We start from the raw sequence: 25,487 nt of genomic DNA on the forward strand, positions 1-25,487 counted from the left end.
AACAAAGTACTATCTAATAAAATTACGACCACCTTTATTCTGTGCTTCAGCGAGAAAATTGCTAGATGCATTTCATGGAAAATGATATTAACAAGCATAAAATAGCAACACGATCCTCTTTTGTCTCTCCAGGTATCGCAGCTTGAATTAGTGATGTACCCTTGTGTTTACGAGATAGTTAGACGCCCTAACTGCTCTTAAAGTGTATAAATAAGCAATGAGCCCTGCAAACTAAACCTATTTTAATTTGAATACCAAACTTGACTACCATCACAACTCATTGAAATGTCGTAACTGCCAATATTTACCGGAGCTGTATTAAGATAATATACAGCCCATATACAGCAGCCTATCAAATAAAAGTTGAAACGGATAAATGGTGTTGGCTGTATTGGGCGAGCCAAACATTGCCTTCACACGTTTTGTAACTGTTGATAAATTTAATAGGCACACTTAGGATCCAAATTGGTCCGGTTTTTAATAATAATATGTTGTTCATTTTAACCTGTATCTTATTCGAGTATCATAAGCGAATATTTGTCCGCTTGTTTTTTTGTAGAAAATACTCATTAGTTTTGTGTTCTGAAAAGGGACAGAAAACTAAATAAAAAAAGGAACAACAACGTTGAATAGAACTTTAAAAAATACGTTGCAATAGCCTCTTTAGAAAGTTCGCATCCCTATGACGTTGCGTGGGTAGTAATTGAAAACACGTGGAGGCTTTGCAGCTTTCTATAAATACTCCCCGGGGCTTAAACGTAAAAGCTGAATCAACTGTTCAGTCAACATTCAACCTTTCGGTTAATAAAATTAAACTATAAATTGGTTTAGTATTGGGTTTCTGGTATTTGAGTTGGACAAACATTTTGGGGAAGTATATTTGATTACATTAGCAACGGCTTGTCGATACTACTATTTTGAATATGAAGGTATGTTTTATAGAATCTATGTATTTATCATAGTGAAACTAAAATGACTAAAATGAATCTTCAAGATGTACATTTGAACTTCTATATTTTATTTAACTGTAATGTAAATTGAGATTCTTCTGAAAGCTCTCCTAACGATAATAGATATAAATATGTAAGTAATTTCGGTAGAAAAGTTTGGGGAAAAGACCTACAAAAAGTTCACGGTGACATTCTAAATGCCAAGATTAATTAACGAATAAAGGTCAACACAACTTGGTAATTTGAAATACTTATTAAAATTAATTTTCTTGTAATCAAGTTAAAGTTTCTTAAGAACCTTGATTAAGCCTTACGACCATTCATTTATTAGCGGGATGATTACAATTAATACATATTGTGATAGACTTAAATCGCAAGCGAAACCGCGGGCAAAAGCTATAAAAGCCTAACATCAACATTTTTAAACATAAGGTTTAATATAATAAAACAAGCGGCAATTTCATATCAAAGCTATAACTTTTTAATTAATACGATTAACAGATAATTAGCAATTTAATCCAACTTCCATTTTGTTTTTGACAAGCGTGGAACGTTTTTACGGTTCCTTCGCTTTGTACGGTACAGATTATCATGAAGACGGGATTTAATTTTAAGCGCGAAAATAAAAATACGTGCATCACTGCAAGCCAAGTTTTAAAAGTATTTTTTTTTCACTGTAGTAAATAGCAATCCATGTACAATCTTCATCACAACAGACTCTACATTTTTGTTGAACTATCTCTTATTACGACCACATATTATATCTAGCTAAGTAGTGCTTCCACGGCGTTAAACTCCATGTGCCGTCGTCCTTACGCATATTAAACGATGAACATTAATTATTTTGGACTTATATTTAAACTTTTGCTGCGCAATTAAAATTTGCTTATTAAAAAGAAACCCAAAGCCCGGGCCGCAAGTGCGCATATTGCTATTTACTTAACATTGATATTACTCTTCGAAAGGAACAATTTCCGATTTTAGCGTACCTAGTGCGTAGTCATGTTATTGAAAATATGTCAGATAACAGAATGATGAACGTTAGTATGTGCCTTATTAGGTTTGTTGTGAACTCAATCGTTTAGACAATATTCTGATTAAGTTAGAAATAATGTAATAGATATTGGGAATAGTGTTGCAAGTTGTTCAGTAATCAAATCACAAAACTTGATTGAATGCTAAACACATTTTGAAACGTTTTCCGGGTGAGGTGATAGACAGGCAAAGCAGTGTATAAAAATCTCAGAGAAAAATATTCACCGTAGTTTGAAGATTGTATAAAAAAGACCACAATTTAAAAGTTACCCTTTATTTTTGTTGCAAGAGCGAGTGACATAAAAAGTACAAAAGGTATTTTCACTTCGACGGTGGAAGGTCAGCAAAACGTCGGGGGAAATAACAGAGGCACTCCAACTTTATATCTGTTATGGATGGATAGCAAGAAACTACGCGATGCAAATTTCGCTCTCAATTTCCCCTGGGAAACTATTATTAAATTCGCAACTAATGAAAACTCCTTAACTTGTTTCAATATAGCGTAGTTTGTTATTTTATAGCGGAATATTAACGTCTTCTTGGTAATAATCTTTGGGCTTGCGAACTATCGAATTGTATAACCAAGTCAAGATTCGTTTGAAGATATAAATTCTACAACAACAATCACACCAATCATCCCTAAGTTAGAAAGAAGGTGTAGGCTCGATATTTATTAGATCATACTGTATTAAGGTACAGGTAGATAATAGTGTACACTTTTGCTTATCAGAAAATAAAACTAGCTGTACAACAAATACGTGACAGAATCTAAAAGAAACTCAAATAAATATCTTAGACCTTTCCGAACGCTACACCGATCACGTTTCGCACATTGTACGGGCGTCCTTTACAACAAATCAATACAATTGTTCTAGAATATGTACAAAACTGGTAACAATCGATATCCCCGCGAATAACAAACGAACTACGATACATTTGACATCGATAGCTGACGTTTGCATTAAATCAAAAGCCTTGAATCGACCTAAAGATGGATACGACCGCTTAAGCGTGGTATCATAGCTATAAATTATGCATGTAAAAAGTGGATCGATATGGCGCACATTGGGGCACAATGAAAAGAAAGGGTTATACATTAGCATGCTCAATTTATACGAAACAAGAAGCTTTTAAAATTAATTAAACCCAACATAATTAGGTACATACACTCAGCCAAAATAGAACCATGATTTAAAAAAACATAGAATCATTTCCTAACAATTAAGTAGCTTTTCAGATAAATATAATTATACAAAATAATATAGCTTCTATAGAAGTGACCTTGCTCCATCATTAAACCAGCAACCATATAAACAGTTATTATAACCATGAAAGAATTTTGTGAATCGAACGTCAAATCAAGGCGAATTCAATGAATGAGGCGTAAAAAAGCGCGTAAAAGGGCTGCTTTGTGAAAATATTTCTTCACAATGACCTACATACACACGTCAGACATTTCATTCGCTAACAAGTCACGTCTGTTACATGTATTTGTAAAGAATTTGCCATTTGAAGCTGTTGAAACCATAAATACGATCGTGTGATCAGGGCGGGAATACGGGCTGATGAATCGAGCGCGCACTTTGCATATCAATGTGACCATATGCACAATAGAGCCGCAGAGATAAGGTGACAACATCTATTCCCTTAGCCCTTATGTTTTTAAATTTAACATAGTAGTACCTACGCTGTACAAATTATCTACACGAGGCTGTTCCTAAACAATTGTGTTTATTACCTGCTTTGCATCACTCGTGCGCGCAACTGCATTAGCGAATCTGGTGTGTATTACCTTATTGCATTTTTAACGTAGTATTTTTCTCTCATCGCTCTCGTTTTTTTAAACCATGATCAAAGAAACGTTGCGTAATGGCCGCGTTTTAACAGGAGATACTAATTACTACTTTTGCATTCGCAGTGATAGCTTTCTTTTTAATTTCATACATTTCCATCTGGAATTGCGCTATTACGACTCCGCATTTCGTTAGCTATGCAAATTAGAAATGGGAAAAATAAAATCTTTTTCCATCACAACAATGGAAAAGTTCTGTCTTAAATATTCATACCACTGAACATGAGTAGGTTGGTACCTAATTTGTTTCGTCATCTCGGCTCACAATAATATATCAAATTATTTTTAACATCAAGGGCCTTCCCTGAAAACGTCTATGACGCCCTCGCGTCTCCCCAATTAACTAAATTAGAAGATAAAATGAGTTCTATATTTACAAAGATAAGTACATTTTTTGTGTGCCAAAATACGTAATATTGTGAGTGAATTCAGATGAAAAGTCCAAAAATCTACGTTCATTCGTACCTAATGAAACAAAAATAAACAATTTATATTTACTTAAAAAAAAATTATGATAGATATTATTACCAGTAATAAAACATTTTTTTCCTCATTTACTTAGCAATAGTCTCATCTAAATACCTACTCGAAAAGAAAATTGGTATTTTCTAAATCAAACCGACTATAAGGTAAAATTGCTCCCAATGACGCTCTCCTATTGAATTAATATCAATATAAAAGTTCTTTACGAACAAACGGAAATGGGACCACAATTTTTGTAAAAGCTTTCCCTGTTCAGAGCTTTCATTGCTTGTTTATTCTGCAGCAGCTTGTTCGGAGGATGTCTCTACTATTTCCGTAACCGGCGAAGCTTCATAAAACCAATTTTCTCTCCTACCTGTTTACCTGTCCCTCGGTTTAGAATTGTAGAAATTCTCCGAGTGCAATTTAATGTTTATATTCTATACTAAAATAGAAATAATCTTTAGAACTGTCGTGTGTTTACTTTTATATAAACATTTGTGAGTTATTCCAATTTAAAGAGTGTCTTTCGTGTGATTTGGTTAACTGATCTTTCCCGTTTGTTGTAAATACAAAACTTTGTTGGTTTACTAATTATCTAAACAAACAAGTTTTAAATTCATGATGGTTTTGGTCACGTGTTTTGGGTGTTTTTAGTTAACATTTGCTGTTTATTATTTAGTTTTAGGTTACGTTTGCAATTCAGTCACAAAAGCAGTTGATAATAGTTTTTCCAGATACATTTTCACGGTAGGTAAATTATTAAGGCCCGATTCCACCAAACTTTTATCCGAGAATAACTCATGAGTTAAATACCATGGTGTAACCGTGGTGTAACTAGCTGAACTGATTGACAATTTCAGTATGGGATATATGTCAAAACTGACAATTTATTCTGAGATTAATATTTACTCTTGTTTAGTCTAATCCACGTTATTAAGATAAAGTCAAATTAAGTACATAAATAATTAGTTTACAATGTAACTATCTCAAATAATATCGAATTTCCTGAAGTTTACCTTTAACAAACCTTACCGAACTGAAACTAAGTTTCCAAATTAAACACTTCTGAGAAGACGGAGTATTTTCCCTTCAAATGTTAGCTTAAAATCTTACCTTTGACAAATCACATTAGGACATTACACAATGACCGGCGTACGCTCAGGATTAGTAGCTTGTGTAAACGTTTCTACCCAAATTCAAGAATTCTATTACACCACCTCTAATGCGGTTAAACTCCTTAATCCTATTAGGTTGACGGGATATATCCCGCCTATAACAACATTAGGTAATTTATGCAATCTATCCTGTTGGACCCTTGAACATTAGGTACACGTGAGGGACGTCTTCCACGGGTACACTTAAACTTTAATTTGGTTTAGGAGCAGTAATTGTGTTATAATAGTACTTAACCCTGTTGTTGAGATTACATTTGGACGCAGCTACATGTCATTAATATTTAATTTGTGAACTTGCCGTTTAAGTGGTCCCATATCTACCCCATAAATGCATTGTTAAAGACCATCCTTTGAGTCCTGAAAATTCACAAGATAAGTGTTAATTTCTCTTTCTATTCTTGAGTATGGATATGAGCATAGTTGAATGTGGTTTCCTAATAGCAGACAATACGAGTCTAAGACAGGAAAATATGTCAAAAGGGCCCAATACCACTTTTAAATTAGCCACAGCTAAAAATGTATACTCGTATCTCTAATATAATTCTCTAGCGATTTCGCCTTTATTGCCCCTGCCTGCGTTCAATTTAGAGCACTGTTGGGTCTTAAATTGCAATTTCCCTTTATTAAATAACCAAGAGTCTCCCAACTTTAAAAGTGGTTTATAAATACTGACGTAAGTTCTGAACGTACGTGAAGAGCCTTATGAGTTGATGTCTAACTTTCATACTCTGTTATTACAAACTCAGTGAGTTTACGAACTATCCGTAACCGTCATATCCAGGAGCTTAGTTTATTTGATCGGGTAACACAAAGTCTTTAGGTACCCTCATATCTTTATTGTTATACCACTCATTTATGTGTCGTGTTTAATCTCGCACAGTAATTTAGCTGTTGACTTTTGAAATAAAATTTTTGAATACACAAAATATTTAATAATCTTGTTTGAGGTGAGAATAAAATAAGCCTCCACATACAACACTTTATTTATGTATTCATGGTTTATGAAGAAGCTATGTCAAATATTGATATGATGGATCTTCAAACATTATTCTAGTAGATATAGACACCTTAAATAAATGAACCCTTCCAAAATCAATTTGTTATAGTAATTTATATCTGGTAATTTACAAATTGATGAATTAGTAGGTAGTTTTCGAAATGTTTTATAGAGTTACGTCAGACATCTCTGTTATTCATCGTTACCTTCTTAAAGCCACCCAAAAACAAATTGCTCGGTAATAAATCTGCAATAAAATTAGAAAAAATTGGTTTGGTCTGAACTCGTATGATTTATTGCTTATCCAATTGTTTATTAGGCCAATTTCGTTTATTTTTCGTGCGTATCGTAATTTATTACGCCCGGTTGTTGGATATCAGAATGGCTTACTTTATTTATATACTTACTTGCCTATCCATATATCTACATCTAAATCTACATAAAAACTAAGTTGAACTTTTTTTTGTAAAAAATTGTCCCAAGTCTGAAGGAGCTTTTTCGTTTCTTTATCAGGATAAACAAACATCTACTCAAATTCAGATGTTGAACTTCTCAAAATCAAAGATAATAAATATCATAAATTCGTCATTAATCTTAAAACCTTTTTCTCCATAGCCTACCATAGACAACATCTCTTGACATAATATTTGCGTCAGTTTTCTGACAATGTCCACATTTTGCACTCATTTCAGTAAATTAATTTTCATGTTAGAAAAAAGCAAATTTTTGATAAAATGTCGAACTTCATCAACTCTGAAATAAGCACTGAAGAATGCTGCGTGGATCTCATCGACGTCACCGAAGGAAATCCAAACAGCAGTTTGAGGTACCTAAACAAACATTATATCGCAATTTCTGAGTAAATACTCGTAAATTATTGAGTTTAAGCTGAATCCCATCACGTAATATAACTTTAATTAAACGATGGATATACATATTTTCAAATCAATATNTTCAAAATATCAACTACTACTACTTTGCCTGGCCCATTCCCATTTTATTTGGGGTCGGCCCTCCGCGTCATGCGTCTCCAGGCGGCTCGGTTCAATTCAAAATATCAACGATACGCATATTAAAATTCAATACTAATTTGACTGCTACGATCAAAGACGAAGCTCTACAACGCGCTCCAACAATCATTATACAATAAATTATTTACTTACACAACTGAACAGAAACTTCTATAACGATGAAAGGCTTGCAAACTCGTAAACAAGTTATTTATCGCTTAACATCTCCAAACCATGCATGAGGAAATAACAAAGTTATTGTCGACGAAACTGTTTGCAGCATGTGTGTGCGCAAGTGAAATTAATTGGTTTGGGCACTAAACTATTTATTGACCCTTATGCCGACTTAGGTCTGCACTTTAGAATGAGATTCCGTTAAATATAACGTCCGTACGTGATTTGGCTGCGACCAGCAGCAAAATAAACCGAAATTAGCGATTCGTCGACTTCTCGATAAATCTTCAAAGGAGCTGTGCAGCTCTATGTACCTAAAACTTCATATACATACACGTAATGAAACAAAAGGCATTTTCTGAAGGCCAAAAAGGGCGACATCAAAGATTTTTCCATGCGACTTGGTATAAAGTTTATATACCTACCAACAGAATCGTCGTTCCATGTTGATTTTAATCTGTTCTTGAACAGAATACTGATGGAGCAAAGCTGTGAAGTTTTTCAATTTGCAAAAGTGTTTTTTTTTACTTTGAATTTTAAGCTGATGCCTATGATCTTATTTTATCTCGGAATTTAAGAACTTTTATAAGGTAGGTATAACCTATTATAATGGCAGCTTCCTTAACCTTTTTAATCGAAAATCTTTTCTAATTTTAGCGATCTCATTAATGCGATAAATCTCTAGAGATTTATCGCCCAATTATTTAATATGTATTCTGGATAATAAAGGATTTCAATATTTATTACTAAACAAGCGGACCCATTGAACTTTGTAATTGTGAAAGATTTTTTCAAAACGGTCCAGTAGTTCAAAAAACAATCGAAGTTTTCCTCTTTAAAATTAGATTAAGTAGTTTCATATTTCCGTTGCATGCTTTCGGTGATTGAATTGTTTAGTTCAATAAATTTCTCCTTAAACAAGCATTTGAAGCTAAATGATGTTATAACTCTGGTAAGACGTTATTCATAGCTCTACACTGTAAACATTTTGCCTGTTACCGGTCGGTAAACAACATTAATCGCATTGTTTTGCTCGGATGTGTTTGCTAACCACATTACGTTAATTAATTGATACCAATTTAATACTTCTAAAGGTCAACGTTTTGGTATACCTACTAAAACAATGTCTGCAAATATTTATGAGCTCAAGTATAATGTAGGTACTTTGTAGGTACGCAAGTTTTTTAACCAAAACTGTATCTTAAATTAAATCAGGTTTGGTGCTAAATTAAATGATAATTATAATTTTAAAGGAAAAATTATCTATTAAAATATCAGTTCGTCCGTCCATCTCTCTATCATATTTTTCAGAAACACCCAAAATACGTTCTGGTCTATAATTTTTAATTAAAAATTAAGCTTTTATTACTTCAGTACCTAAATCAAATGCTAATAGAGTATTTCCCGTTAAAATCATGACTATTAGGTAAACGCAAATTCACATTTAATTTATTGTTTATGTAAATAATTCCGTGTAAGTTGAATTTGCAATTAATTACTTAGCACAGTTTGTAAAACTGTATAATTTAATTTTAGCAAAAAACATTTTCTGCTTTACTTCCCCAACAAACATTTTAGTAGATTAAAACTAGAGATGAAACGGATAGTTGTTTGGCCGGATACCGGATACCGGATATCCGGCCAGCTGCTAGGCCGGATAGCCGGATATCCGGCGGCCGGATAGTTGGCACATTGTCTCGTTGCATGTCGTGATGAGTTTAGCGCGCCGCACAGGTGCTTCTAACGCGATCAGTGGGTCTCTTAGTAGACTAGACTAGTCACACTTTTCGAAAATCGAATCAGTGCGAATAGAATGTCAGATTTTGCCACTTGTCTAGGGGGCAGATCAATTCAGGCGATTTCGGTTGCCATTGTGAGTGTGTGATTGAATAGCGAAAATTAAATTAGTTTACTTTGCTGCGTAATCTGACTGAACTGCATCTTGACATCAGACCAGTGAAAAAAAGATCGCCTATTTTATTTGGCAATATTTCGAATTAACAGATATTTACTATTTATGTATTCGTCATTAGAGTGAATAGCCCAGAAAAAGAAATTAGTTTTTTAAAGGCCTTAATGTGGCTTTTTGTAACTTTTTGGACTTTAAAAGCCGTAATTAGTATAAGCCATTTTATTGATGTTGTTTACCTCAAAAATTAATGTATTTCATTTTATTAATAAGAAATTGTCGTAGTTTTTTAATATCCGGTATCCGGCCGGATAGTGAGTTACTATCCGGTATCCGGCCGGATAGTAAATATAGGCCGGATATCCGGCCTACCGGATAGTTACCGGATATCCGTTTCATCTCTAATTAAAACCCCACATTTTGCTTTGTCTAGCAATTTAGTTTGATTAACACAATGTGCTAAATGCTATGATCGTTTTACTAATGGAACATTCGGACGTCATAATTAAGGCAAGTGGCTTTATTACTATTAGGATTCCGCAATCAATTAAGCAGTGGACGTCATTTGGCTAAAACGATCGAATCAATTATGTCAAGTATTATTTAATAACTGTTTTTTAGAGTTCACACCAAAAGGTACCAACGGAACCCTATTAATATGCCTCCACTATTCGAGTTCATGAACCAAAATATAGACACATAGTTGAATTTTTTCACGGAGTGTGAATACTAAAACAGTTTTCCGTACCTACCAAAAAAGGGTCCCTTTTTGTTTTTTTTTTGTTCTGTCCAATCTAGAAAGATGGTACCTACTGAACTTTTTGGAGGCAGACTCGTATTTGGCTGGTTTATCTAAGCAAAGTGGTCTGATTTTATATGTCCTATTTTTAAATGAAAATTAAACTTCCTCAAAGAGAATAGGAATTTAATTACATATGAACCATACAAAGAGTTTTAGATCTAATTTTAAGGCAGAAGCTGGTTGTGTAGCGCCCTTGTTATCTAACGCCAATCACACTTGTCCAACTTTCACGACATTGCTCGCTTTATGTGCCGTGGTAATCAGCATCTGACAATACACACATAGGTACAACCCGTTCGGCTAACTGCGCACCTGGCTGGAATGCGACTCTCCCTCGCACTCACCTGCCCACCTCCCCGCGTTCGCCCTGTCCATACCAGTGTACCTACCATGAGTTTACGTTAGGTGTGCTCGCTAGCGACTACGTAAAAAAATGACATTTAAATGTATGACATATTGTGCAGCGCCCCTAGCGGCTACTTTCAAGAAATAAAATCTTCATAGAATTTTTTGACGTATTCGCTAGCGAGCTCACCTAACGTAAACTCATGGTAGGCACACAGAGCGTCGATGTGACGTAACGGCTGCCAGGTGCGCAATTAAGAGAATTGCAGTTCTTACTAAAAATAACAAGAATATTTAAATCCTAAAATAACATCGCAGTTTATCGGTCGTCGTCGCATATCTTAGTTGCATAACTTGATATCTAATCTGCGTTGCATGATTTAATTTTATGCTTTTATGTTACCGGTTACTGTCAATCACAAGATATTATAATCTACGAATGGAGTGGTCTGGCTATAAATATCAAATCAATATGCATATGCATGCTGACGCAAGGAAAAAAGGTCTTGTGTCACATTTTTGTCTCGTTTTTAAGTTATCTGCACTTAAACATTAATCGTATTTTTAGTAGAGCGGTTTTCGGGGACTTTTAAGTACCTACTAAAATATAATTAGTCTCATCTTATATCCAATCTATTCCTGAAAGAGACTTAACCTTTCAAATACCTACTTTAAATGGCAAAGACTCTAGTATCGTTTTTGCAAGCAAATTGTTTGAAGTACCAGAATATTCCTTATTGTTTTCCTATTGCATGACCCAAATATGAATTTTGTTTGTTTCGGCTAAGTGAATAACAGACGATTGTCTACTTACTTACTATTCTTCGCCTATACTGGATAACGAAGCTACTTACATAAATTGAGGATTGGCGCGACCCAGTTGTATCTCTCTTTTGTCTTATAGAAGTATAAATATGTTTGTATATTCTACTTTAGTAACATTTTCGAAGATTAGCTTATCTGTTAGTAAATTGGTTTGTATCTAGTATTACTAATCTTATTTTGAAAATTATTTTGCTGCGCAAAAGGCACAAAACTTAGCTAGTATTTAGGCATAAATATCCAGATCCAACATCGCCAAATCTTAGAGACATAATCTCTCCACAGAAAAATAAACACGTGGAGAGCTGCAGGAGAATACTAGCGAGTTAGACAATAAATCAGACAACACATTGTACCAGATTATATTTGCCAATAGCAATAACTAGTTTCCTCGCGCTTATGTAATCTTGTGAGTTGTGACTTACTTTACGATCATTCAGTATTATTACGAGAGGAAATATTATCGGCACGAGCTACTTTAGAGATTGTTCTTCGAATATGTGCTTGCGAATGTAAGGAAATTACTCGCATTATTTTCGTTTTGTTATTCGCCTTTACTTTCAAAGCTTTCAAATTATCATTAATCATTGTGAATGAATCAACTACCTAGTTCTGTTGTTGTCGTTTTTAAGAGTAATTATGTCTGCTTTCGTTGTTTTTAATTTTAAACTATATTTTAGGCAACAAGTCTATAACTTATTATTACTGAAGAAAAAATATAAATATCTAGATTTTGTTACAATTTTCTGTAAAATATTTCGAAAGCAAAACGAAAAGATCAACTCCATCTTAACCCACGAATTCATGTGAAATTTTAAAAGGTGTATTATAAATATAACCGTAACTTATAAACTTGTAAAGGCAGAGTCGTTTATGCGATATCCAAAGTTCTCCAACTTTTAGTAAGGTTGAAAATTTAGCCAACCATATAAGTTGGGGTCCCCTTCAAGTTTAATTTTATACTCTAGCACTAGTATTGCCTCACTGGAACTTCGTAATTGGTTAAACTTGCTAAACAGGACGTCGGTAAACGAGAAAAGTGGCCATTCACTGCAGAGTCGTTTGACAGTTGAGGGCTATTGAAACTGTTGCGCTGATTCTGCTCTGGACCTTGGAGAAGATTATTTTATCCTAGCTGTGACTGTAACTTAGCCTAGGCGCACACCACTGACTTTTAGTTGGCCGATAGTTGGACCCGATTCTAATTTGTATAAAATATCGGCTGATATAATGTAGCGCACTCTCTACATGTCCATATTGACCTGTTGGTCCCGACCTGACTATCGGCCAACTAAAAGCCGGTAGTCTGCGCCTAGGCTGAGTCTCAACGGATTTCGATTGACCAGAGAAAACCTCCAACGGTCTACCTAATGTCCAAAACTGTAAAACACTCTTCATTCTCTTCTTTTCATAGCAAAAGCATATAAACATGAACTTTCATAAAACTAATTACTCAGTTGCACTGAATCTGTATAATTAACTAACTGCAGCACGTTATGGATAAACTTTTCATAATGTTCCTAAACCTATACTACCTACTTACATTGATAAAAATAATGCTTAGAAAACACGGTCCCTCAAGTTTTCTGACAACTTGACTAAACTGTAAACTATAGACACAACTTAGTTTCACAACTACATAATTTAAAACGAAGTCCTAAGTTCACACTATTCCCCAGTAGCGTTAATCAAACTGTCTTAACATTGTTCGATGTTTGATCTGCCCATTGCGTAAGTCCCAACCAGCATGATCACAATTGAGATGAGTATAGTATGACCATTCTTTACCTACCTGACTAAACACTAATTTTAATCATGAGACTTGTACCTGCACGCGATCTCCGCCTACCTTAGAGGAAATTACTATGAAGTGACGCACAAAATTTATAATAACCGTTTGTCTTTGGACTACAAATACAGTAGTCACGAGTGCAATCCTAAAAGGGCAAGTACTTTTGTAGAGCATGTTTGCTGTGTCATAAATATTTTTAGTCGCTTTCTAGTCGCTACAATCAATTTCTACTTTCGAACAATTCAGTTCGAAAGTAGAAATTGATTGCTTATCATCTCTGACGTCATGAAGGTAATTGCCGACCCATTCTATTGTGTCACATATTAATTTTTAATATGTACAAATCAAACTTACACCATGATATCTTAATATTATGTAACAATAAGAGCGATTTTGCAACAAAAATGTAGAGTTGTCCAATATTTTATCAAAATTGCCCGAGCCGTTATTCTTTTGCCCTTTTGCTAGTTTAGTGACACTTCTGCACACGTCATTGTCTATTACGGCTATGTAGGTTGGATCCGAAGAGCAACCATGCAAGACCAGCTCCTAAGTCCCGTGAGCCAGTGGGCAGATGTCCAACACCGTACGCCAAGATCTCAACACATCACTCCGCATGATTACGGCCTCACATGATTGTGACTAATAAAAGCCATGAAACTCATAAAAAATAAACACATGGAACGTCATATTTCACAACACTATGCCAGTTTTACACGCGACGTTATGTAGCGCAAAACTGTGTAGTTAACTGACTGATATACTGACCTAGAAAATGAATATTCAGATACTGATAGATAACCCATCACACTTTGCATGTTCATGCATAAATATTCAGGAAAAGTGTGATATGAAGTGACATTCGTTAAATACCTACAAGTTGGCGTAATATTAAGGATCTATATATTTTTTAAGTTAAAACGAATTCTATAAATTGTTTTATATTTAACCTTGTATTATCTCAGTGAGGCTAGATGACAAAATTTCAATTATTTGTCCGTCAGACAGATAATTATAAAATATTAGATTCATATTTTATATTTTCTTTCAAAATTAAATAATAACAGTGCTAAATCGAGTTAAAGTGACGTCACGCGACATTTCAACTCAATATAATACTGTAATTATTCGATTATGGAAAAAAAATAAAAATATAAGTCTAATATTTTCTAATTATCTGTCCAACGGACTAAATAGAATTTCGATTTCATTACCCAGTCATCATCCCTATTCAAGTACAATCAGGGTTTCAATAAATGAAATATTAAATCTTGTGGTGCTCCGTTTAGCGAAGCTTAAATCTCTATTTCTACTAAAAATCAAGCTGTAGATATTAAATATAACTGCATTATGCATGTACTTTTCTTTTTGTTTTGAATATAATATGGCAAGTTAAAAGTTATATTAAAATATACCACGTGCAACAGCGAATTTTGTAGTAGGTACACTCCAATTAATTCCGCCAATCAAAGTAAGTAATATCACGAAGCAGAAGGTAAATGTATTTTGCGATTGATTCCAATACCAAAGCAAATATAATTAACTATGTCTTCTTGAGACTAATAAATTGAATTGCAAACATTTTGTAATCATGCCATGACTAACTCTAAATGTTTTCAAATATTTGTATTTCTGTACATATCGTTTGATTTTGCTACAGCTTTTGTTAAATGTCTTGGACTGACATGACAGGTAAATGTAATTAATATAGAATTATGAATAAATATAATTATGAATTTATTCTACTGTTACACGTGCCTGTTAATTTATGTATTATTTGCATAGAAACTGTTCGCTAAGACGGTAACATAATTGATTAGAATAAAAAATGTGTACCATCCGTCACGTCACGTCATTGCATAATTTTTCTTGAGTTTCGTAACAGATTTTCCTCTCATTAATTCAGTAGCGATTATCAAATCACACAACACCAGCGACCTCTAATGTCAGGCTTAAGTCTGGTGTAAATGATACAATAACAGAGTAATGTAAGGAGAAACACGAGGTTGGTCCACCGCAAACGCAGCGCTAATGAGACGGCAAACTCGGTACACCGCACTAACCAGTAGAATAATATGACAGAACCAATTTAGTATTGTTATTTGAGACGTTGCGTACGGTGGTGGACATTTGATATGTCAAGGGACAAAACCGGTTGTTAAGGTTTTTTATAAGAGGGCGAACAGACTTTTAGCAACAATGTAGTTGCCTACCTTTTTTAGAAAAAAAAACTTTTTTCCCAATAAATGGTTCAAATACTTACTCGGTTTTTTTTATAAGCTATAAGAACAAAAATACCTGTTTGTATTATTATTATAAAGAGCTGTGGTTGTCTGAATAAAGAAAAATAAAATAAAATAAAATTTATAATAAGTTTACCTATACGATACTGGCTCCTTCGAAATTTAATTCCTCCTCACATTTTAAGGTAGGTAACCTAATAAGTCCGACGAACCTATGTATATCTTTACATCTCTTTAAGGATACCTATAAAAAGATAATAAATACCACCTTCCTTATATAAAATCACGTAATGGAAAAGTATAGATAAAAACACGCCTTGCAAGCATTCTCGTAAAGGAAATTAAGTATACGATTTGAGTGTTGACATGGGGCTTTCCCGTATTTGTATATCATTCCCTTAGTTACCTACTATTGGCTTTTAAGATTTCGCTCTTATATTTTTGGTCTGCCATATCCTTAGGCAAATAGTATTTTCTCGAAACAGTTATTACAGAAGCCATATTTAATAAATCTTGAAAGAAAGCTATTCTAGTTACATTTTTCCAAATATAGGAATGAAAGAAATTATTTTTGCCTCTACAGGCTTAGCCTTTGAGATTATAAAATTGTAATTTCTCAATATCATTTTTTGCAAATCATTTATAGAAATAGTAGAATTATAAGCAACCATTTTTATTTTAGCGTTTTCTTTCATCTTCGTAGCATAATAACAGTGAATCGGCCGTAATTGAGCTTTTAACCTTAGCCTATAACCGCATGTACAGAAACTTAACAATAGAAAACATCGCTTGAGTATCGCTTCACCCCAGTCTGACCTGGACTATTCAAAATTAGAATGTAGAAGGGTAATCAACTGCCTAAATACGAGGCCCTCGCAGCAAGACGCCGAACTTGAGTCTTTGTGAGGGCCCGGCCCAATTAAACTTAGAATCATGCCCGGCGGAGCGTGTACCGTTAAATGGCGATTTGTGTACCAAACGCCCCGATAAATTGTTTAACATCGATTTTCGTCGAATTCTCAAAAATTATAACTGCTATTCAACCAACACATTTTCCTTGATTTTTAAGCATTTTGTGAAGTCACAATTTGGAATGTTATCAGCATATTTCATTCTAAATTTTCATTAGCACGTCTCTTTCATCTCTGCGCGTACCTATTAAATAATATTTAATAATAGCTACATAATTATTTATGTTATCTAGATGTCTTTGGATGTCTGATTTACATAATTTATAATAAAAATCCTACCGTTCTTCTTCTAAAAATACTCTTAAATGTTATTTTATTAGTGAATACGAGTAGGTACCTTTTATGAAAGAACCAGCTTTATTTATTATCATACAGAAGAATCCGTCATCTGTAGAGGAATACACATCATGTGATAATTTGTACGTTTATAACGAGGTATCGTCTTATGTTACTTTTATTTGTATATTGCGTAGAGTAATTTTGTTCTTTATCTTAGGCAGTTTAGAGTTTGCTTTCGCAAAACGCTGTTAAATTACTCAATTTAGCTCTAGTACTGTCCTCATAATAGGACCTATTGACATATCATGTTAGAAATTATTTTTAGCTTGCTGATTTTATATTTATTTTGGACTATAGCAGGGTATTAATAAGGTTGCTTTTTGTCCACAGTCACGGCGAAGACTTGATCGTGACGCCGTTCGCGCAGGTCCTGGCGAGCCTGCGCAGTGTGCGCAACAACTTCCTCTGTCTCACCAACGTGCCAGTCGCCAAGTGAGTATTCTTCCATTTTTAAATTGATCCTTGTCATTTGAACTCTTGAGATCAGATGCACTGATACAGCTCTTGTTGAAACAACTACAAAGTCCATTTTATTTAAAGTCTTGTATAGGTCGCGCAACGAAAATTGAGGCGAATACATACTCACACAATTTAGAACACAAATCAGTCAGAGTACGCAAGACGTCAGCGCGACTAACGTATACAGAAAATACAGATACCAATCTGTTGACCGCTTCAACTGCGCAACTTATACTATCATCATCTGTCATATTCAGTACAGCTTTTGTCTTTACACTATAACAAAAATATGAGCTGAAAATACATTCTACGCGTAACTTGCAGCGGCTGATCAAATTGATTGCTTTGATCTTCAAAAGTTCATATAACTACGTTTCAAAGCTTACCTCAACCAAGATTTTGAGTAAAAGTTTTAAACTTTAAACTTACACAAAGGCATATCAAAATTGACCTTTATTGTACGTCGTATTAATGCATTAACGTTATTAAGTTAGTTTATATAAGGTAACCGTAAGCTCTATTCACTTTATTTCTACGCATTATATTCAACTCTCAACAAAATGAAACACTTTAGAAACCATCATATCGTAATAAGGTAGAGTGCCGTTACCATAATATTATGACAAGGGAAAATACGCGGTGTGTGGCCGCTCTTTAAAGGCAAAGAAATAAAAATATTGCCCTGAAAGAATCCACTCGATCTTGATCAAAACATCTTATCTACTTGCTTATTTCTTTTGAAGTACATATAATACCTACATTTAGATGCGTATATTTTCGTTTGAGAATATACTTTAATCAACAGTAACAACGACCTTTTCATATAAGAACAATAAAGTATTAATAATTGAGTTGAATCGTTCACCAATAACGATTTTCGATACCGATTATACCTTTGTATTTGCAGAGCTTTTGTTGTAATTAATGAATGTCTATTCAAATTAATTAGATCTCCTTTATCTGCTCAGTAAATTTATGTTTCTGACGAACCTGGTTTGTAACGATATCAAAATTGTGAAAAGTCTATTGTGACTGCCAAGCAAAGAGAAACAATCCTCAAAAGTTGTATGATATGCCACATATATCAGTATTTTTTGACACATACGAATATTTAGTTCTAATTTTATCGATAAAAATTGGGCCCATGTGCTATGGTATCCAAATGTTGTGGGCTATAAATGTGTTCGTTATTAAATTACCTATACGAGTATTTCATTCGTTTCTTCAAGTTTTTATCTACTTTCTGCGGTAGTGTGTGAAAATGTGATTCTAAGCTGAAGGTGAAAGTCATATTCAAAGAAAATAGAAAAGAAAGGTGGGTGAGACAAAGGAGCTTTTTATTGACCCAATCGCAACTTGTGAAACATAACAGTTGCTCAAGACGGGATGGAATTATCGATAAGTAAAGATAATATCGATAAATAAATACGATCGTCATCCCTTATTCATAATAATCACGAGACTCATTATCTTGGGCTTAACAACGTAATCGAAATGTCGTTGTTCAACGTCACATGTTACTAGGAGTGTAGTTAATTGTTATTTATTTGTGACGTAGAATCTTCATATAGGTCTAGCGCTTAACTCAGTCAGTGCCTGAGGTATGAGAGCGGCACGGGAGGGTTTTTGTAACGTCAAACGTCAGCGAGACTTTAAATTTCCTTCAGAATTAATATTATACTCTGTCACGTATAGTCCATTCAGCGTAAGATGGTGATTATGACAGTTCTATTTAGTGAGGCGCTCCTTATAAACCTAATCGATATTTTTTAGAATCGAGAATATTTTCTATAGAAATCTAATCGCCTTTTATTTGTTTGATTTTTTATCTTGATCAAAATTATATCTATGAATTTGAACTATCTGGAAATGGAATAAACGTGAATATTCTTAGTGGTACAAAATAAATCACAAAGAATTAAATATATGCATTTTATTCAATAAAACATCAAAATAACAATAGCAAACAATACGTGGAGAAATCGCATAAAACAAAACCGTCATCAAAGGCAAACGCACACGTACTGACTTAGCTTTGACCTGCCTGAGATAATAATCGTGATTCGATGGTAAGATGACCACCATGCCGATTACTGATTTATTGCGATTGTTTATGTCCCATCCCTATGAGCAAAAGTTCCGACTAACGCAGAAGCAATTCATTTAATATTTTTTCACAATTTTTTCTAAATAATAAACTAATAAATAAATAGAAATTCTTGTTTAGGTTAATTGAGAAAGATTAGTGATTGATATTTTGGAAGGATGAAAACACACAAACGTAATTGATTTTTACAACTCAATATTTTTATTCGTAGAAAGTTAGAATCATAAAACGAAACGTTTTATCTGTCTAAATCACCATCATAAGTTGAATGAACTATAATAATATGTCAATGTCACCCCTCCCGTGCCGCACCCATACCTCAGGTACTGACTAAGTTAAGCGCTATACCTTTCATTGTTATTATTTGTGACGTAAAATCTTCCCAGCTTATACTTACCTCCCCAGTGGCCACTTGCGCAAAACAAAGAACATTAATCACCCGACTCTTACCAGATGGGAATTGTTCCCTTGTGTTTTAAAACTATGAAACTATCCTGTCATACTCCTAGCTCTAGCGAAGTAATTAATTCCGCTTTGAGACAAGGCATTTGCATTCTGAATAGCGATACACGAGATGAGTAATAACTGTTGTGGAGACTGAAATGGGAAATGATGCAAGCCGCGTGAAATTATTGTAATTTATGCCACATTGAATAACTTTTGCACGACTAAATGCCTATTTTAGTTGCGCAAAAGCCTTTATCGACGTTAGCTTGGTAAGATAGGTAAGATTGTAATAAACAAACTTTCAAAATTGAAACAGTAATGTTTCTGATTTAATAAAATCAAAGTTATTTGCAATAGCCTTTCCATTTAATGAGATTGTAATTATACATACATTTGTAACATAAAATAGGGATGTATGATGTAATTTTTGCAACTATCACAACATGAAATTACTTCTGCTAGCTGTCTCCGATGATCATACATAAACAACAATTAAATGTATGCAATAAATCATTGCATTTGCATTGCGGTATTATACCGCGTGGTCGATACAGCATGATCGCTACGTCAACAACGCGTGCGACGCAAGGCCACGTGACCTGAAGCACGGAAAAGTGGACACGACACTCAAGTGTGCTCAATTTTTTTTAAACTTTAAATATAAAAATATAACCTTTATACTCAAGAAGTACCTATGTGTCAAATTCAAACTAAATGTTAATGAATAACACTCAATCGTCATGCTTATCTAATTATTATAAGCTGATAATTTATTTTAATTATGTAGGTACCTATAAAATTGATGATGCTATAATGACGAAAGATTACCTATATTAAAATTTTGAAATTGTGGTGTAAGTTTACGTCAATTATATAAAGACTTATCGACAGTTATAGGTATATGGAACGTAGTTGCTAAGTAACAGAGAGCAATTTAATTAATTGGTTTCCAATTAAAACCAAATTCCAATTAAAAGGATTGGAAAGGACGTTTCATACAGTAATGAATAAAACTTCCGAATTTGTAAAGTGGATTTATCTGCAATTTTGTTATCTGATACGGTTGTCGAACCTAGGTTCTCAGGTCCGGTTTTAAAAACAATTTATTATTAGAAGCACCAAAATACTGTATACCATATGAAGGGCATATTAATTTATATCTCAAAAACATACCAAGGCTAATTTAGTGCGCAAAGCTTTCATATACGGACTATGATTTTCACAACAGGAGTCCTAAGAAAATGCTTACTAGAAATAAACTAAAGGTAACAAATAACAAATGTCGTTGCAGCAAAAGTGTGTTGGTTTGTCAAGCTCAATTTTCACATTGTTAGCCTCACACCGAGCACACTTGCGGTATGGAACGTCCACGCATTATTGGCTCCGTGACTCATGTCAGCACATGACGTATGCATACGTCTCGTGGTCGCATGACGGTGACAAATTCTTACGATCTGAATCCGTTGTCGGCTGACGGCCTTTGGTGTCATTTTACGCTCCACCCACAGAGTATTGAACTATTTTTGACTAATCGTCACTTCAGAAATATCTTGTTCGTTCAATAACACCTAATTTGAAGAGACTTTACTGTTTTATTATATTCAAAAGCCCATATTCATTCAATATTAGATTCTCAGAAAACTACGTCAAGTCAAAGTCAAACGAAGTAATTTGTAAATGTAGCACCAATTTTGAAACTAAATTCTTGTTTGAAACGTTTAGAGATCACTTGTTCAGAGTAAGTGTTGCTTATTTGCCAAATTTAATGTGTCAGACGATTTGAAACATTATGTTTGCGCTATTGAAATAAATTGAAATGTATTACCTACTGAGTTTAGGCCGAAATTGAACACGTATGAAAAATGAAACTGCCCTTAAGGGACTAGTTACATATTGTATCCTTAATATCTTTTTGGAGCTACCAGCGCTGCCACAAACATGGCAAATGCTGAGAAGATGGCGCCAGAGTAAACTCAGTCACAAATATTTATTTTTCTGGCGTAAATTAACCGTGTATGCAATAAATTACATGTATTGGTTATGTTACGAACAAACCACATGACTCTTACACCCTTTAAATTATTAAATAAATACAACAGTTATTGACCAACCGACTCCATTGGTAATAACGTATTTCCCTCAACTTAGAGGCAAAAGGAAACTTATAGGTGTATATTTTTTGAGCCTTGGGAATATCTCACTGTTCTGGTAGCTGTCAAATATTGTGACAAAACATTCCGTCGACTTATCTCTAGATGGTTTGCTTATTGCACTACGTAAGGCTTGTCAATTACATAGACACATACATGGAAGATCTACGTCACGAAAGTCAACACGCTCTTATGGCCCTTGCCTTGGTATTTCATTATTCATCATTCAATCTGACGCAGGCCTACCAACATCAATTGTGATGAAACATTCACGAACTCTATTAATGGCACTCATTAAAGTTCATCAGTCCAATGAAACAATTGGTAAAGCCATTTTAGCTGGCAACAGTTTCGAAATACGTTAGAAATAGAAACAAAGTGCTTGGAACCTTGAACGTTAATTTAAAGTTTGACACTGACGTCAATTAGTCCGATAAACTAATTCATAAATTATTTAATTAGAGTAAAAGTAGAAAAGCGTATCTACAAAATGAAACAGAATTTCTTTTTCACGTTGCGGCGACTTTGTGGGAATAAAAGTGCTCTCTAGTCGACCGGGACAAATGGAAACTAGAGCCTTTGAAATCTCAACCAACCCCGCTATAATTTAGTATCGCGTACGAACACGATATATTTGATTTATGTACACCAAAATATGTCTTACTCGTATATTCACACACGCCGTTTCGTTCTTCAGAAGCGCTTCACGTAACCATCGTTTATCTGTGACGTGGGGACTCGTAAAAGATACGAGATATCTTCCTTATTTGTCATAGAAAGATTTATTACTTGTTTTTGGAACTAGAACTCAGATAGTTGAATCGGGCTGTTAATCAGTATGGAGATGTATGAAAGTGCGCACACTACACCTATTTGTTATACAAATTAGAATCAGGCCCAACTATTTGCTAACTAAGAGTAGGCGCACACCGTTGATTTTTAGTTGGCCGATAGTTGTGCCCGATTTTAAATTGTATGAAGAATCGGCCAAATCGAATCGGCGTAGTGTGCGCACTCCCATACATGCCCATACTGATCAACTGCCCGACTAAACTATCGGCCGACGAAAAATCAACGGTGTGCGCCTACTCTAAAAGTCGGTGGTCTGCGGCGCCTAGACTTAGCTGAATAAATACTTTGATATCTTAGGTAAAGATCATCTCTAGCGTTTGCTCCATTGAAGCTGTTGAAGAAAATACAAAAAAAGTTTCATTTTTTAGACGTCATCTGAGTAGGTACGCAATCGTCGGCCCAACTATCAAAAATACATTTCAAATAATGTAGAGTGTAGAAAAACATAAATGCAAATAATTCAGACTGTGTGACAACACGAAGACAGTTTAAGCTGACTACGAAAAATGCCTTGACGCCGAGGGCCACATTATCAGGGGCAACCAAAATATTTACTTAGGCCATCCTGGCGTTGGGCGAGAAAATAATTTGTATTCACATATAAAAAGGGACTACCTATCCTAATGAGAACCGCAAGCTACAGCCGACCCCAAATATAAACATTATAACAGCACCTGTAACTGTTTAGAAAGTTATCAAATCCCACTGGCTGGCTTTTTGTTTATCTAATACAGAATAGTCAACAAAAAACTTGAAAAGCCAAATTCAATTCTATTTAGTAAAATAATTTCACTTCGTTTGAGTACTGCTACTTGACACTTCGTGCTTACTTCATGTGCTGTCACAAAAATTCTAAAAATAATATCACGCAAAAGCCCGAAATAAAACACCCCTAGAGGCAACTCCGCATATGTCAAGTAAACACACTAACAAAGTTTTACAAGGAGCATAAACAAACCTGCTTAACTTTGCAACATTGTGGAACGAATAGGAGTTTAGGATCTTAGCTAGAGCAAAGAACATTGAGCTTAATCTATTTCCAGACCGCGGTGGTGCTTGACACTAATCTTTGGAAAACCTGTGTTAAGTAAGAATCCGCTCGGTCACCTAGATTTTATAGGTAGAAACCACATAGTAACAGCCCGATCGTTATGTAACGCATATTAAGACAAGCTTTACCCATCGAACATTTGGTAAAACAAAGTCTGACACGAGTTTTTACAAGGCACACTTTGTTGTTAAATTCCCTAGTGACAATACTGTGTGTCTACTTTATGTACCTACTTGTTTATCGATACTAAAAATCTGAAGAGTTTGTTTGCTTGAACGCACTAATCTTAAGAACTTCTAGTGCGATTTGAAAAAATATTTTGTGCTGGATAGCCCATTTATTGAGGAAGATTTTATGCTATACATATAACTTCACCCTACTGGCAATAGGGCTGCACATATGTACATTGCAGGGTCTACATTTTTCTTTACTTTTGCTCCGCAGCAGTAAAAAAAAGTAGCAAAAACAGGAAATACGTAGTCGCGGGCACAGCTAGTATCTACATAAATATTATGCGCTGTATAAATAGGCTTCGAAATCGATGTACCAAAGTTAAACAATCAAACAGATAATTCATCAGCAAACTGCCTAAAGTCGAAAATAAAGAAGTCCGGTGAACTTCCACTCTAACAGACACTAGCCAGAAACTGACAATTTATCTTAGACGTTTTTCACGCAACCTTAACAAGACTTTTCCCAAAACCTGAACAATAAAACTCTTCTAATAAAAATCTTTGTTTGTATTTAGACCTAAATATAAACATTGAATTCAGATGAATGAGTTTTCAACAGTGGGTTTATAAATGAGTTAGGTTAGCAGTGCTTTTCCACGACTGAATTTATTTAAAGAAAAGAAAGAAAAGGTTAAACTCCTACGCGTTTGTAACTCTCTTTGAACGCATTTTGGGTGATTAAATTGTATTACCCGCCTTTCCTTTTTAATACTCTTGACTCTTAAGCGAGATGTGTGTGTGAGATGTTCTAAGAATGTCGGCACCAAGATCACGTTACATTCCTTAGAACGGCTTTTTCAAATGATCATGCTTTCATTTTCCTTCTAAATACAAAGGAAACAAACAAAAATAACTGATTTCGAAGTGTTGCTGGATTAATTCTTGGTATGTGGCCGATATACTGGTATTACGTGCACCTGGCTGATAAAAAATATACGTAAATAGGTATTCATCAATCAAATAAATATTGCGAATTGCAGAAACTGTGCAGAAATTGACACATTTTATGCTTATCATTACGTATGACACTATGATATAGCACACGCACACATCTTAACTAATCTGCAAAAAATCTGTGACAGATATAAATAGCGACTGATAAGATCCATGTGCTGTTGTTTATTATCTCAACCTCGACCTCGTGCGAGTTATGTTGATTATGTGCCACCAGCCAGGTTGCTAATTTGAGATGACTTACTATAATCGGCTAAAAATAGGCATCTGTTTTATGGCCGATCTTGAATTTCCTCGAACCATATGGAGTTTTATTGATCTCCATCTGTGCCTTCGATTGCAATTCATAGAAC

The 25,487-nt window shown here is 34.4% G+C and overlaps 1 protein-coding gene across 13 annotated transcripts in view; it reads left to right on the top strand.

The window, feature by feature from the left end:
* LOC114355477 (cAMP-specific 3',5'-cyclic phosphodiesterase) overlaps positions 1-25,487 on the top strand; it is a 217,717-nt gene that overhangs the window by 147,982 nt on the left and 44,248 nt on the right. For all 13 annotated transcript variants that reach the window (XM_028308333.1, XM_028308335.1, XM_028308337.1 and 10 more), the window contains one exon: positions 17,212-17,313. In XM_028308333.1, coding sequence (XP_028164134.1) covers positions 17,212-17,313 — 102 coding nt within the window. The remainder of the gene's footprint in view (positions 1-17,211; positions 17,314-25,487) is intronic.

This window comes from Ostrinia furnacalis, unplaced genomic scaffold (assembly GCF_004193835.3).
Source record: "Ostrinia furnacalis isolate ACB-3 unplaced genomic scaffold, ASM419383v2 OfSCF2414, whole genome shotgun sequence".
Classification (NCBI taxonomy): Eukaryota; Metazoa; Arthropoda; class Insecta; order Lepidoptera; family Crambidae; genus Ostrinia; species Ostrinia furnacalis.